This window comes from Eptesicus fuscus, chromosome 5 (assembly GCF_027574615.1).
Source record: "Eptesicus fuscus isolate TK198812 chromosome 5, DD_ASM_mEF_20220401, whole genome shotgun sequence".
Taxonomy (NCBI): domain Eukaryota; kingdom Metazoa; phylum Chordata; class Mammalia; order Chiroptera; family Vespertilionidae; genus Eptesicus; species Eptesicus fuscus.
In genome coordinates, this window is record NC_072477.1 from 64,114,299 (window position 1) to 64,130,846 (window position 16,548).

The following is a 16,548-nucleotide window of genomic DNA, read 5'->3' on the forward strand; positions in this document are numbered from 1 at the left end:
TTTGTTAAATATACAGAATGGCACTTTATAAAGGAAAATTAAAACTCTTGCCTTAGGAATTTCAACACCAAGTACTCACTAGTACTCAAAAGAATGGCTACTGTTGCTGTTTCTTCCTAAGACATCAGAAGGGAGGATGGGATGAATTACACCTACACAAGAAAAAGAACTGGGAGAAGAGGTTGCTGAGACTGCGGTATATACTTAAGGTCCAAGTCAGGTCACCAGAATATGCAAAACTACAGGTTTACCTTGTTTCCAATATATATAATCTTCCAGGCTGATACAAAATTATAATTAAACTAGAGGCCCAGTGCACGAAATTCGTGCACGGAGGGGGGGCGTGTCCCTCAGCCCAGCCTGCACCCTCTCCAATCTGGGACCCCTTGAGGGATGTCCGACTGCCCGTTTAGGCCTGATCCCGGATCGGGCCTAAACGGGCAGTCGGACATCCCTCTCACAATCCAGGACTGCTGGCTCCCAACTGCTTACCTGCCTGCCTTCCTGATTGCCCCTAACTGCTTCTGCCTGCCAGCCTGATCACCCCCTAACCACTCTGCTGCCAGCCTGATTGATGCCTAACTGCTCCCCAGCCAGCCTGTTTGCCCCCAACTTCCCTTCTCTGCTGGCCTGGTCACTCCTAACTGCCCTCCCCTGCAGGCTTGATCACCCCCAACTGCCCTCCCTTGCAGGCCTGGTGCCTCCCAACTGCCCTCCTCTGCTGGCCATCTTGTGGTGGCCATCTTGTGTCCACATGGGGGCAGGATCTTTGACCACGTGGGGGCAGCTATATTGTGTGTTGCAGTGATGGTCAATTTGCATATTACTCTTTTATTAGATAGGATAGAGGCCTGGTGCATGGGTGGGGGCTGACTGGTTTGCCCTAAAGGGTGGAGGTTCCCTTGGGGTGTGGGGCGACCTGAGCGAGGGGCCTGTGGTCGGTTGCAGGCTGGCCACGCCCCCTGGCAACCCAAGAGGAGGCCCTGGTATCTGGAATTTATTTACCTTCTACAATTGAAACTTTGTAGCATGGAGCAAAGCCAAGCCTGCTGCTCACTCCATGGCCAGCAGCGATTTCTGTTGGAGTTAATTCACCTCTATAATTGAAACTTTGTAGCCTTGAGTGGAGGCTTAGGCCGGCAACAGGATGGCTTCTTTTGTTACCGCGGAAACCCAAGCCTCCCTCCCGCTCTCGGTGGCTGTAGCCATCTTGGTTGGGTTTATTTGCATATTTGCTCCTGATTGGCTGGTGGGCGTGGCTTAGGCGTAGCAAAGGTGCAATTTGCATATTACTCTATTATTAGGTAGGATAGTGATGATTTTGCAAAACATTTAACTAAAGAGACACTTAAAATTATATAAGCGTATACATTTAACATTTTTTGGTTTATAAAAATTTTGTATTTAGCCCTGGCTGGTGTGGCTTGATTGGTTTGAATATCATCCTGTTCACCAAAGATGGTGGGTTCAATTACCAGTCAGGGCACATACCCACATTGCAGGTTCGATTGCTAGTTTGGGCATGTGCAGGAGGCAATATATCAATGTTTCTCTCTCTTTTCCCCCTTCCTCTCTCTAAGAGGTCAATTAAAAATTTTTTGCTTTTAATTTTGAATTTATATGTGAGGACCCGTAATATATAACAGAAAACAATACAGGTATGTATAAGAAAAACAAATCTGGCCCTGACCGGTTTGGCTCAGTGGATAGAGCATCGGCCTGCGGACTCAAGGGTGCCAGGTTCGATTCCAGTCAAGGGCATGTACCTTGGTTGCAGGCACATCCCGAGTAGGGAGTGTGCAGGAGGCAGCTGATCGATGTTTCTCTCTCATCGATGTTTCTAGCTCTCTATCCCTCTCTCTTCCTCTCTGTAAAAAATCAATAAAATATATATTTTTAAAAAATCAATAAAATATATTAAAAAAAGAAAAGAAAAACAAATCTGGTTCAATAAGGTGAGCAAACTTAACAAATGAGCTCAATACCACAAAATAATTTTAGAGGCATGGAGTGACCTGTAATAATATTCAGAAGGACTTAATAAGAATAATGATATTGTATAACACTAGAAGCCCGTTGCACGATATTCGTGCAAGAATAGGCCTTCCTTCCCCTGGCTTCACTCCCAGCTGCCCAGGAGCCGGCAAGTCCCCACTCCTGGCCCCCCCAGGAGCCGGCAAGTCCCCGTTCCCCAGCCGCCTGGGAGCCTGCACATCCCCGCTTCCCGGGAGCCAGCACCTCCCTGCTCCCGGGCTGCCCGGAGCCGGCAAGTCCTCACTTCTGTCCGGAGTACCATTCCAATAGCTCCCTCCACCGCCCCCCTTCCCCTCATAGCAGGCTTCACTCTGCTCTGAGCCTGCATATGCAAATCAACCTCCATCTTTGTTGGGTTAATTTGCATACTCACTCTGATTGGCTGTGGGCGTAGCAGAGTGATGGTTAATTTGCATGTATCTCTTTTATTAGGTAAGATGCTCAATTACTAAGAGGGGCTTTGGAGTCACTTTCTTTAAAGTCAAGTGTTTTGTTCTATGTATACTTCTGAACAGAATCAGATCTTCAGACTTTTAAGCCTAAAGGAAAGCAATGTTTTAGTTTCAACCTGTATTTCTGGTAGAAAGAAACTTTGGAAGAGTACTCATTTAAGCACGGGCAGGCAGATTAGTATTTTATTGAAATTGTCAACATCTTTAACAATGAAACAATATACTTTATTGCAAATAGGGGATGAGGCAACTTCCCCAGGAATCTCTGGGAGGCGATTCAGGAACACAAAATCATGCCATTATCTTTTGTAGCTAGCACAGAAAAATATATCATCCTCATATGTTTTATAAATAATTGCCAGTCTGGCCTAATCAACAATCTTTGGTAATAGTGTCTCTTGATAAATATAAACAGAAACTCCCTTTCAAACCAGAAAACATTCTAGCCCATTTTAAAAGCAGACATCAGAGCCTGGCTATGACAGTAAGAAAAGGAGAGAGGAGAGTACAAATGAGCCTGAAAACTCATAATTCAAGTTCATTCTGAGTGAGTTCCTTGATTCTGTCCATGCAATGATCAACAGCATTAATGAGTAAAGGGATCCAACTATCTTCTGGCTGTGGGGTTACATGACTTGCTCTGTGAATGGAATGGGGAAAAAAAGAAATGAAATTTATTATATTGTCAAGGGAAAACATATCTTCAACAGGAAGCACAGAGGAAACTAAATTAAGAAAAGGCAAGTTTCTCTGCAGAAGCTCAGCTGCTCCACAACTGAAGTTGAAAGAAAACTCCATACCCACTCCTTCAAATAGGAGTTTGGGAGCTGAGAATGGCTGGATAGGTTTATTCTCAAAAATCTATTTGGAGAGAAGTCCTCATACTCACTTTGTAATTTCAAGTGCCTTGTTTAGAACAGACACAAGTTTTGCAGCCTAGAAAAGAAAGAGAGAAGGTTTATTTTTATGGTAAGGGCTCACCCTGATTTTGAATTCTTTACAATTTAGCCAAATCTTATTAATACTGTTTCTGCAACACTTTTACAAGATTTTAAAAAATATTTTAAATTAAAAAAAAAAACAGCAAAAGGAAGAATATAACCTGAATTTGTCCCAACTTCTGATAGTTCTAAACATATAGTAGAAACAACTAATGTTTTTCTTTATAAAAATCTATGTATAACCCTGGCCGGTGTGGCTCAGTCAGTTGAGCATTGTCCTGTGTACCGAAAGGTTGCCGGTTTGATTTCTGGTCAGGGCTCATGCCTGGGTTGCAGGTTCGGTCCCCCATAGGGGTGCATATTGGAGGCAACAAAGCTATGTCTCTCTCTCTCTCTCTCTCTCTCTCTCCTCTCTCTCTCTCCTCTCCTCCCTCCCTTCCTCCCTTCCTTTCTCTTTAAAACCAATAATAATAAATAAATAAAACATTTTTTTAAATCCTAATTATTTTTTAAAATCTATGTACAGAATTTTAAGAACACCAATACAAGATAACATGAGGATATATGTATGCCATCAATATATAATACATATTTTATATTTTTATTTAAGGTAATTGAGAGGGTATATTGCTAAAGATGTTTATGTCTTAGGAAGTCAATTTTTTAAAAGTGAATACAAATTTAAAAAGTTAATGCCCAAAAGAATCCTATTCTCCTTCAAGGTGTTTGTATATTGTGAAGATACATTTGATGTATCTAATTTCCACTATTTATCAAATATGATTAGGATTGATATATCTGATTACAGAATATAAGCCAATTGGCAGTTTTATTTCTCCTTTCAATAACATTAGAGATAAGAACTTGAGTTTATAAAAATAAAATAGAACTCTCTCTAGCATAGAACCCAGAACTTCAAAGAATACAATAAAATCAGATTTTATAAAGAACTTGATCCTCCATGGTTAAATCACATAATGTGTTTATATTAGAATAGTGTTTTTTTTCTGGAACACTTATTTCTGCCTATAGCAGAAATTAGAAACAGGTGACTTCAGTTGAGAAGATCCGAAAGCACTACAGTAATTAAGACATTGGTCTTTGGGTTTTTCTAAATGATTACCCAGGTGGATATAGAAAACAGTACTACCAGAGGTCATGACTACTGAAATTCAGCAAATATTTATCAAGCACAAACACATGTAAGAAATATATTACTGTGGTACTTATATCCAAGTGTAACAAATATATTTCCTACAGCTTAAAGAAAATGCTAGTGATTGGTAAAATTCTACTAATTAGGTTTATCAATGCAGGTACTTACACTCATTCGCACAGTCAGGTGGCACATAGGTGGATATATACTTAGAGCCAAATCATCCACACTAAGGACAGAAAGTAAAAATAACAATTAACAAAAAACGAAACAAAGCACAGCTATGTGGCTTCTAGTACACAACTAAGGATGCAAACTAGTAAGAAAATGACTGCCCCAGAAATGCCTATCAGTTCCTTAAATTGGGCAACCAATAAAGAATCAACTCAACGGGTATTTACTGAACACACATATACCCTGTTTTACTAGGAGAAGACATGATCAATTCATTAAAAAATCTGAAGATCTGAAACCACCAATTTAATAACTAATACAGGAGGGCTTCATCCATATAATGCCACCAAAGTGAGCACCACTTAACCAACTGATTGAATTTAGTGCCACCAATAATGGGACAAACTAACATCACGTGACTCCCAAGGTGATGCGATGAGAAGCCCAACACACTCAACTATGTTATTCTTGCCAAAAAATCTTTAAGCTGAACATATGAAACGAAAAAACAGTCATATTAATCTAGATGGTTGGATATTCTACAAAGATTATTTTCAATTGTTAATGTCAATTTTTTAAAAATTGGATTTTTTAAAATGTCAATTAAGAAAAAGACTAAAAAAGACAGGGGCTATTCTAGTTGCAAGAGACTGAAGAGATGACCACCAAATGCAATGTGACACCAAGACAGAACCTTAGATTTTTTTTTTTTTTAATTCTGTAAGAGATATTTTAGAGACAACTGGGCAAATCTGAATATTAGATCATATTAATTTGTTCAATGTTAAATTCTTGGCTATAATAAGAATAAAAGTATTTAAAGGTGAAATGTCATTGATGTCTGCAACTTACTCTCAAATGGTTCAGTGGGGAAAAAAATGGCACATCTACCTATTGAGAAATAAACTGATATAGAAAATAATGTGAATAATAAGTGAATGTAGATGAAGGATATGTGTGGGTGCTCACTGCAATACTTTTTCAACTTTCCTGTAGGTTTAAAGATTTTCAAAATAAAAAAAAACTTGGGTGACAACACAAGAAGAGATCAGAATTGCTGCTCAGGTATTTCAAGTAGAGCTCACACTTACCTAGGGCTGATCTCATCAGAAATATCCACAATGTCATCCAGCTGGGCCACCTGGTCCTTCTTCCCATTCTCCGCCACTGAGATCCGGATTTTCTTCAGGCAGGCTTTGGATGCTCTCACCAGCGCAAGGCACGGGATTATAAGCTCTTGATCTTCCTCTGACCAATAGGAGTCCTGATTGTTTGGACACCCCAACACATGATCCTGTTCATCACCATGGTTGTCAGAGTTGTCCTCCTCATCGTCATTCAAGAGGCCATGGTAAGGGTCACTTTCTTCCACAGCCTAAGACATACCATCATTTATGTGAATGCCAAAAAAAAAAAAAAAAAAAAGCCTGTTGTACTTTCAGCATCATGTCTGAGTTGTCCCAAACCTCAGCTAGCTACTTCACTAATGGCGACAGAGTTGGATCACTGCATAAACCCTCTCTCTCTCCTAGTCCAGCAATGGGAGAGGGGAGTGGTACTGAATCACACACCAGCATGGGGTGCAGGTGGGAGATGGAGGACAGGAGTGAGGCTGGGACTTATTCGGCCAGTGCTCAGGACATCTCCTCTCTTTATAACCAATTCTCATCTACTAGTCACAGTTGCCTTCCAATGACCAGCAAAGAAAGAAGTCTCCTCACCCGCTCCATTTCCTCATGTGCATCCTTCACTAAATCCACATTCTTTGTCAGCATTAAAAGGGCTGCAGCTTTGTTATCTGTAAGTAAAAAATTAGAGGAGAAACCCAACAATTCTCTAAAGTCTGCAAAGGGCAATCAACAGTGTTCCCATTTGAAGGGAGTGCCAAGGACAATCAACAAGGCCAGTGGTTTAATGTAAAATTCTCACATACATCCTCTGGATATCCAAACAGAGGGCTAAAAAGCTTTTTATCATTCACTGCAAGTAAAATGGTCACAAGGTGTTTCTCATCGTGGTCCTCTTGAATGACCACAATTTTGGACCTAGTTGGTTCTACCTCATAACTGCTTCAGTGTGTCCCATAATATTGAACCTGGGGCCATGGCCAGTGTGGCTCAGTTGGTTGGGCATTGTCCCATGTACCAAAAGGTCACTGGTTAGATTCCCGGTCAGGGCACATGCCCAGGCTGTGGGCTCGATTCCCCCGTAGGGAGGTTGCAGGAAGCAGGTGATCTGATTGATGTTTCTCTCTCACATTGATGTTTCTCTCTCTCTTTCTCCCTCGCTCTCAAAAATAAATAAAAGCTTTTTTTTTTTTAAAGAAAAGAAATACTGATCCTGGGGCAGGCAGGACCAGGAGAACAAGCCATATGTGTTCCATAAGAAGCAGAACCACAGCAAAAGGGGAGTTTGAATTAAGAAATATGAGAACTAAAAAGACTGGCAGAAAGTATTAATACCTATCTTTTGATATTGGTAACAAATTACATATATTTGACTAAACTCTTTATGTAAGTTAAAATACATATATGGTACAAAACTGGGAGCTAGTATGAGAGGTCTGTCTGCTTTGGCCAGCAGAGTCAATGGCCCACTTCCCACTCTTACCCACCTCTTGGTATCTGAGGCACCTGCTGGCACGCAACCCAGACATTGTTGCAAGAAATAAGGTCACTGTTCTCAGGGCTGAGGAAAGGAATCAATAAGGACATATCAACAACCTAGGTTCCTATCCTAAAGAGCTCCTTCCTCCTGTTATTCTGTTATACAACAATTTTGCTGTTGAAATGAGCTTTTCCCCTTCCTGAAACAAGGAACCCCACTAACTAATAACTCAACCGTGGCATTGCTACCTCTGAGCTGGAGTGGTGTAAAGCACTTCCACAAGCTGAGCCATGCCATCCACGATGTCCAAAGTGGCGCTCCGAACCAGCTTTCTCAGGGTGATTCCTGTAGCCAAACCCAAAGACTAAGCAGCCCGGTCTTCTTTCCAGAAGTCAACATCTACTTTCCTCAGAGTGTAAGCACTACAGAACTTAAGGTAATGTGCGCCCACCTGCTGTAATTGGAGTGCCCACACAAAACAGGTCTGACTTAGGTCCCCATGTCATTTTCTTGCTCTTCCCACCATTCCCGAGTGCCGATTATAAGAAAGGCATGGCCCTAGCTGGTTTGGCTCAGTGGATAGAGCATCGGCCTGTGGGTCCCAGGTTCGATTCTGGTCAAGGGCACATGCCTGGGTTACAGACTCTATCCCCAGTAGGGGGTGTGCAGGAGGCAGCCGATCAAAGATTCTCTCTCATCATTGATTTTCTATCTTTCTCTCCCTCTCCCTTCCTCTCTGAAGTCAATAAAAGTAAAAAATAAAAAAGGCATGGTAGCCACTTAATGTATAAGGAAACTCAGCAATAGGGTGTGATATAATATGGGTGGGGACCTGGGATAGCCTGGGCCTGGGTATGGGGCTGAGACCTAGCCAGCATCTGTGATGGTATACTGGGTTAGAGAGGAAGGAGCTAGTGAGAATGAAAAACCTTAGAGTCAGGCAAGGCAGGGGAGATGGGAACACAGCATCTATATCTGAAGGCTTATTTACAGAGTCACTTCCATTATGAAGTTATCTTTGCATTTTATGAGAAAGTTATATTACATGCTCAAATGGAGGGAAAGGTAAAGTTTCAGTACATAAGCTGTCATATTAGCCAAGGTCTACCCAATGTTTATGTGTGACAGTGGCTTACCCTGATCCTTGGGAAGCGAATAGTATACTGCAATAATTGCCGTGATGGCAGCATGGACTTGTTCACAGAGCCTCTGGGCTTCCTATGAGGAGGTAGACCAATTTCAGAATGAAAAAGGAAATGGATTAGATCAATCTGGTCAACTCTTCTACTGTGGAAGAGAGAAGACACGGTATAGCATCACAAACCCTTTCTGAAGTCCTAGTATGAGTTAGGCCTTATGCTATTTTCATCACACACTAGAGAGAAGTTAGCCGGACACCAGGTACTGAGCTGGTAACTCAATAAAACATTAAGAAACAGCTGGAAAGTGCTGGCTGGTTTGGCTGTGGATAGAGCGTCGGCCTGCAGACTGAAAGGTTCCGGGTTCGATTCCGGTCCAGGGCACATGCCTGGGTTGTGGGCTTGATCCCCAGTAGGGGGAGTGCAGGTGGCAGCCAATCAATGATTCTCTCTCATCATTGATGTTTCTCTTTCTCTCTCTCTCTCCCCCTCCCCATTCCTCTCTGAAATAAATAAAAAAATATTTTTTTTAAAAAAAAGGAAAAGAAACAGCTGGAAAAACTTATTCTTGATTTCTGCTATGAAATATTCACCCTATCTTAGACCAGGAATTTGCCAACTAAGGACCCTTGGGCCAAATCAGGTGCACTGCCAGTTTTTTTTAATAGTGCTACTGGGACAAAGTCACACTCTTTTGTTTACATATTATCTATAGTTGTGCTTGCACTACAAGGGCAGAGTTGCATCACTGGCCTGCAAAGCCTAAATATTTATTATCTGGCCCTTTACAGAAAAAGTTTGCCAGTCCTCTTAGACCATTAACCAGGTGTCTGTCTCTCTCTTTCTCTAATCTAGCAGGATCACAATATACCTAAAGGTAATAATGGACTCTACAATGTTCAGTGTTGACTATTTTCCTTCTAAGCAGACACTGACTTTCACTTATCTTCCTTGTCCTCACTTAGCTGCTAAATTTTAAGCCAGTGCTATGTAAAATGTGCTCTACAGAACGGTGCCAGTCCCCAAACTGTTCACTAGTCTGAGATGGATAAGTACGGTGATTGAGAGTGTTTAGAAACTTTTATGGCAATTTGACATTCCTTCAACATCCAAATACATAATTTTATAAAAGTAAAAGTCCGTATGGAATTGAAATTAAAAATAAATGTAATTACTATTCAGTATGACTAACATGCTGAGATCCTAAGAAAGCAATTGTGATTCAAATATATATAATTCAAATAAAACCAAATTCTAATTTTCCATCTGAGTGAACCCACTGACCTAAGCATGTACAGAAAATAGTTCTATGCTGCCTCCTCATGGTATCTTACTAGCTGTGAATTTTAGCAGCAAGTCCTAAGAATATTTGAAAGAAAGGAGTTGGCACGTAAGAAAAACAAGGTAATATTACTAACTTCCTTTGAAATAAATATTGACTTTCTTCCACAAAGTTTTTTTAAAGTGCTCTCATATAATTAATCTCATTTCCTCATCACAGATCTCTCAGTTATGTAGGGGAAGAGAGTTTATCATTGTAGGTGCAGCAAAAGAGTATTTTTCCATTTCAAAACATCTGGAAATACAGATTGACCAAGAAAATGAAACTATTAACTACGAAAATCAAATAAGGCAATGAGTATGCCATTTTTAAATAAACTTATCCCAAATTCAGTATACCTAGCTCTAGAAAAACTGGGCATAGAGCATACTTGGTCACAGTTGACATGTTTATTTTCATTAGTTTTATAATAAAGGGTTATTAAATGCATAAATTCTTTGTTCTAGCAATTCCACTTCCTGGAATTGTTTTTGTTGTTGTTGTGTATGTGTTTGTTTGTTTTGTTTTTACCAATATACACACACATACCAAGAATGTATTAGGCAATTTACAGCACTTTATAATAGTTACAAATTGGAAACAGATTAAATGTCTACAAAGAGTACTGGTTACCTGAATTACGGTTATATGCTCTCTACTGAATACTATGCAGCCATTACAAAGAAATGAGCAACTTTATTTGTGCTGCTGAGAATCAATTTGCAAACTATATTGTTAATTTTTTTTAAAAGATCCAGAAAAGTGTTTATGGCATTCTGCCATTTGTGTAAAAAGAAGCAGGCAGATATACAGGAATGTGCATATGCATAGAATACTTATAATTCAAAAGGAACTGGGGAACGGAGATATAAACTTTGTAGCACACTAAACTTCGATCTTTTAAATTTTATACTGTATACATTGTTACTGATAAAATATAAAAATAATTGAATATAAAAAGGGATGTAGCATAACAAAAAAGGTACAGCTCAGACATCAGATAGATCCTAATTCACTGCTTATATACCTTAACCCTAGCCTCTGAGCCTGCTTACTCATCTGTTAGATGGGGGTCAGATACGTGAAAACAAATAGCAAGTGCTTAAATCACCAGAAAGGTAATAACCAGAATGAACTTTAAGTTGAACCAATACTAGTTAGAAGACCAGCCTACTCCATGACAGGTACTGCACGTGGCAATGTGGTCCTCACAACAACCCTGTGAGGTGAGAACTGCAGTCTCACTTGACAGATAAGAAGAATAAATCCCCTGGCTGAGCGTCAAAGGTGGAGAGAGGATGAGAGGGTTCCTAAGGAATAACGAGGCGGCACGGGAACTTAAGGCCCACCTGTGGGGACGGCAGGGGCAGTGGAAGTCGAGAGAAGACTTCGGTCAGAGTCGTGGCTTCCCTTGACACTCGCACAGCTGCCTCATCTGGGGGTGACAGCGGAGCAGGCAGGAGCCCATGTCAGTGCCAGAAGGATAAGGCTGCAGCCGCTGCACGGACTTGAAAGATAAAGCGTTCCCTCTCCACCCTTACCGCTGAGACGTCTCAAAAACACCTCCAAAAATCAATGCTTAATATTTCAACCTCGGAGGGGCCGAGGGTGGGTATGGGGTGGGGGGGAGGGTGCGGGGGGGGGGGCAGGCGGGTCGCTGGAAGAAGAGGGGGGGGGGTACCCAGCAGGAGGCACTCACTGAGTCTTCTCCAGAACGTCTCCCGGCTGAACTCCTTGGTGGTCTCCTGGGCTTCGCCCACTGGGTGGGTGTGGGGCATGCGCGCAGCAGGCGGTGGCGGAAGGAAGAGCAGAGGTGACCGGAGCCGCCTTCGCCCCCGCCCCCGCCGCCCGGCCTCCCTCCCCCCCTCCCCGCCCCCTCCGCCCGGCCTCCCTCCCCCCTTCCCCGCCTCCTCCGCCCGGTCCCCGCCGCAGCCTGGCCTCTTCGCGACCCAAGCCCGTCCCTAGGGTCGCCCGTCCCAACTGCGTCAGCTCACCCCGCACCCCGGGCAAGAGTAACCGCAGATCCGCGGCTAAATGCCGGAGCTGCTCCAAAGGCGGAGCCGGGGTGGGCACTGCAGGGGCGGCAGCGCTCGCCATCTCAGCAGATGGCCTGGGGCCTGCAGACCGGACGCCGAGGCAGCTGCCGGAGCCGCACTGCGGCCCCGCTCCACTTCCGGACGTCACAGAGCCGGTTCCTTTCCGGCAACAAACCGCCCCGCCCCGCCCCGCAGACCAGGCCACGCCTCCCATGGTCCCCGCCCCCGCGGAGTTATTTCTTTTTCTTTTTTATTTCAGAGAAGAAGGGAAAGGGAGAAACATTAATAATGAGAGAGAATCATTGATCGGCTGCCTCCTGCACCCTCCCCTCCCCCACTGTGGATCGAGCCTGCAACCCTGGCTTGTGTCCTGACCGACCGGAAATCAAACGGTGACCTCCTGGCTCATAGGTCTACGTCTACACTCAACCACTGAGTCATACTGGCCAATAGTCATACTATTTACATTTTTAAAAAATATGTTTTTATTTATTTATTTATTTTTAGAGAGAGAGAGAGAGTGGGTAAGGGACAGATAGAAACATCCATTGGCTGCCTCCTGCATGCCCCCTACTGGGGATGGAGTCTGCAACCCGGGCAGGTGCACAACTGGGAATTCAACCCAGGACTTCTTGGTGCACAGGATAACCAACTGAGCCACAGCGGCTGGGAGGAGTTATTTCTTATTGTCATTCATTTATTTGATTGGTTGAAACTCCCCCTCCCCCATTGAAGAAGCAGAGGCCCTAGCCTGGGGTTAAAGCAGACTGAGAGCTAATAGTGCAAGGGTAGTCAGGGTCAGGTCCAAGTTCACACTGGTTCTCCAACTCTAAAGTGGCACCCTCTGACTGCTGAGTTCCAGACATTGGGCTCAGTATTTTACATGAGTTAGCCCTAAAAACACACTGGGCCACAGATACACCCATACACACCCAGCCCCTGTCCTTTACCCTTCACAGAAGTAAATCAACCCTTAGCCTTCTTGGGGAAGGAAGGAATCATAGCATCATTTAGAGACTCCTCTGCAAGTCCATTCTGCAGGAATCAGTAGTGGGTGATCACCCCAACTCCTAGGCAGCCAAGGAGCAGCAGCTCCCTGAAGCTTGCCCATCAATATCGGCCTTCCACCTGCTGCTGGGGCAGAGGCCTGGGCGACAGAGGTATATGGTGGGACACGGCCTTCAGGAGCTCAGGTGGCTTTTTAACTGCACTGTAAAGGTTACAAGCTCCTTGGAGTTCAGTGTCCATACACGATGAATGAGAACTGGTGTCAACAGTGTCAACCAGGTCCGCAAAGGGGAGAAGAAAAAAGCTAGAGTGCCATATGACCTCTGAAGAAAGTAGCAGGCAAAAATCTGCCAGATGTATAGCAGTAACACAAGAAGGTAAATAGGTATAATTTTCAAGTATTTTCCTTGATGGAGATGAGACCTGAAGTTGTGACCATAGCACCGCTGCAGCAAGCTCCAACACAGGTAAGCCATCAAGGGGATGTTAAAAAATGCCAACTGGAAAGAGGAGAACAGAATCATTAGTTTACTAGCAAGCCCTCAGAGGAGTCAGGGCCAGGGCCCACTAATATTAGGTAGCTCCTAAGAATATGTTGCTTTCTCTCTTGGGGGTTAACTCTCTATTCTTTATGCTTCAATCACACTTGCTTATATCACAACAGTTGACTTATGGTTAGTTGTATATTTTGGCCTGTATCGTTTTATTTATTTTAAAGGCAAGTATCATTTCACTTATGTTGAAGCCCTTGATAATGTTTAAGGAGGAAATGAATATGTATGTATACACACACACATGCTTTTTTGGCAGAGGGATATCAATACTTGGGTATCAATATTTCTTTATCTCTATATTTTTATTTGAAGTACCATGATGATTACTGGAATACAAATTAGAAGATTTAAGTTATAATCCACATTTAGCTGCTGTGCCATTCATTCATCATCCATTATGTGGCAGGCCCTGTGCTACACACTAGGCTTGGGACATACTGAGATAAACAAGTCAGAAAAGATGCATCATAGAGTTTGCATTCTAGCAGGGAGAATCCCCCCACCCCTGCAAAAAAAATTAATTAATTACAGATTTTGAGAAATTCTATAAAGAAAATAAGAGGGTAACTGTCAGACGAGCTCTCTGAGGCCTGAAGTACAGGAATGAGTCAATGGGAGGAAGTGCATTCCTAGAAGAAGAATCAAATGAAAAGCCCAGAGGTAGTTGAGTTCTTGGCCTATTTAAGGCCAATGGCTTAAAACACGATGAGCCAGGTGGAAATCTGGGCAATCAGCAGGACCCAGGTCATGTCACTGCTCTGCTTAAAGCAGGGGTGGGGAACGGCCAGCCCGCAGGCTGTGTAAGGCCTGTGAAATCATTTGGTCTGGCCCTGCCAAGGCCTTAGAGGTGAGCTAATTAAATGTTTGACCAAACATAGCAGGCTAATTTTTAAGGTAATAATTCTGCATGGCCCAAGAATGGTATTATAAATATCCAAATGGCCCTTGGCAGAAAAAAGGTTCCCCGCCCCTGGCTTAAAGGGTTTTAAGCTGAAAAGTGAGTGGGTTGATTAAGATTTTAAAAGGACCACAGTGGATGCTGTATGGCAAACTGACAGTAGAGAGGCAAAAGCAGCAGAGGGAAGACCAGTTAAAGGGTGCCTGCAGTAGCCCAGCCAAGAAACAGTTCTGACTTAAATTAGGGTGGTAATAATGAGATGGAGAGAAGTGGTGGATTCAAGATATATATATGAGACAAAGCAAACAAGGTATTACTTGCTAGATAGAATATGAGAGAAGGGGAAGGATTGGAGATACATCCTAAAGAAACTGGGTAAATTGTGGAACCATTTAGTAAAATTGAAATAATTAGAGAGAAACAAGTTTGGGGGTAGAAATTAAAGGTCCTATTAAAGGTATACTATTGAATTGAGATGCTTGTTAGATATCTAAGGGAAGACGAGAAGTGACAGCTTGGATATATAGGCACCTGGAGTGCAGAGAAGGGGTCTAGATCAGAGATATAGATTTGGGATTCAAGAGCCTAGATGTAGTTAAGATCCATCATTAATGTACTATTTATTCAAGTATGAATATATATCCACCCTTTGGTAAGGTTCAGGTTTTACTTGGTATAAGAGTGCTCCTGAGAGACAACCTCCATTTACATAACATAAAACTGAACTGGACCCAGACGTATACACATGTGAAATGCTGTTTTACAGAGAATGTTCAGGCCTATGGCCAGTGTTTGCAGAGGTCTTCCCTATTTGTTTATCTCTAATCCTGCTGATCATGTTTTACTACCCTGTTATGAGGCTGTCCAACTCATTTTGAACAATGTTTCTGGATCTTTTCCAAAACTCCAGATCATTAAACTCTAGATTTTGGTCCATTAGTCGCATTAAGTGAGTAAATAAATGGTTAGGTAAATATCTTTCAAACCTATTTATAGAGATTTGCTATGGGTCAGGGTTTTGTTTGCATGTGTTTTTGTTTTAAAGGTATTTCAATCAAAATCTATATCAAATGTATCAGTGTTTCCAAAACAAGTATACTAATAAGACATTACTAGGAAGCCCAGGTCTAGTTTTGCCCAGTGCAGCTTCCAGTGGTTAACTGAATACTTTTCTTGTATGTGTCATTTTCCTTTCCTCCTTCTGAAATATTTTCCTGCTTCATTATCATAATCAATTTTGGTTTACGCAGAAGTCTATCATTTATTCTACCCTTATTTCATTATTTTTGTCAATAAAAAGCACAGTGAAACAAACAACAGAAACCAAAACCTCTTTCCCCTCTTATAAACCCTGTCTGCCAAAAATGTATTTTAGATGTTTATAAGAGAATGGTGGAAGAGCTTAGGAAGTACTCAAAAGGCAAACGAAATACCAGTTATTAAAGACTGCCTGCCAGTAAATTAGGAAACATGATCTATGGTATCTAATTTGGTATTTTGAATTTAATTCTTAAGTGTTACACAATTAGTCTGACAAAGCCAAGATGTTTTTACGATGCTTCTCTGACTTCTTACCTGGAGAATTCCAACCACAAACGTTAAACTGCCTTGTAGGAAACGCCCATCAACAAAGATCCCGAAGGAAAAGCAGCAACCCATTTTGCCTTTAGTAATTTCACCAATGAACCATGGTCCTGAAGAAGCAGGGGAGAGGGAAGATTAAATAACCACGACTCTAATTACAGACATCACAAGATGCATTTGCAGGAATAATGAAGAAATATGAGACTAGTCATCTATAAGCATATTATTTGCATAGCTTTTCTTCTTTGCTAATCTCTATGCTGCACCCGATATCCTAGCTAACTAATTGCTCCTTTACTACATATTTCTCTGGATTATGAAATCGTCTGAGTACATATTATACCTGGAAAAGATATGTAGCTTGTAATTCCAGAAACATACAGGAGTATATTCACAAGTCTTAGGAGATTCTGTTGTAGTAATTACCTCAATACAATTCATTAACATTTCCTTTAAGAAGCAAAGAGGTATTCTTCAAAAGTTAATCTTCTAGATGACTGAGATTTACTCCTTTAAGCTATAAAACTTCAACCACTTTCACCTTTCTAAAATGTACTTCTCTTTATTACTAATATTAATGAACATATTTTAACTTTTCTTGCTGATCCATAGTCATTACTTTATAAATCAACTACATAGGCAGG

At 42.0% G+C, this 16,548-nt stretch overlaps 2 protein-coding genes across 4 annotated transcripts in view; both read right to left on the reverse strand.

Moving 5' to 3' along the window:
• Positions 1 to 2,689: 2,689 nt before the first annotated feature.
• Positions 2,690 to 12,017, reverse strand: CCNDBP1 (cyclin D1 binding protein 1). Of its 2 annotated transcripts, XM_054716301.1 has the most exons (11): positions 11,819 to 12,017; positions 11,524 to 11,583; positions 11,174 to 11,259; positions 8,501 to 8,582; positions 7,613 to 7,709; positions 7,372 to 7,445; positions 6,479 to 6,555; positions 5,849 to 6,132; positions 4,752 to 4,812; positions 3,376 to 3,422; positions 2,690 to 3,126 (listed from the first exon to the last, which is right to left on the reverse strand). In XM_054716301.1, the coding sequence occupies exons 1-11, from the start codon at positions 11,919 to 11,921 to the stop codon at positions 3,012 to 3,014; spliced, it is 1,086 nt and encodes a 361-aa protein (XP_054572276.1). In that variant the 5' UTR covers positions 11,922 to 12,017; the 3' UTR covers positions 2,690 to 3,011. The 2 variants fall into 2 exon arrangements, with proteins under 2 accessions (XP_054572276.1, XP_054572277.1); XM_054716302.1 differs by lacking the exons at positions 7,372 to 7,445; positions 7,613 to 7,709.
• Positions 12,018 to 12,388: 371 nt separating this feature from the next.
• TMEM62 (transmembrane protein 62) overlaps positions 12,389 to 16,548 on the reverse strand; it is a 50,732-nt gene continuing 46,572 nt past the window's right edge. For both annotated transcript variants that reach the window (XM_054716303.1, XM_054716304.1), the window contains 2 exons: positions 15,896 to 16,014; positions 12,389 to 13,368 (listed from right to left, as the gene is read on the reverse strand). In XM_054716303.1, the coding sequence (XP_054572278.1) occupies positions 13,042 to 13,368; positions 15,896 to 16,014 (446 nt within the window). In that variant the 3' untranslated portion in view covers positions 12,389 to 13,041. The remainder of the gene's footprint in view (positions 13,369 to 15,895; positions 16,015 to 16,548) is intronic.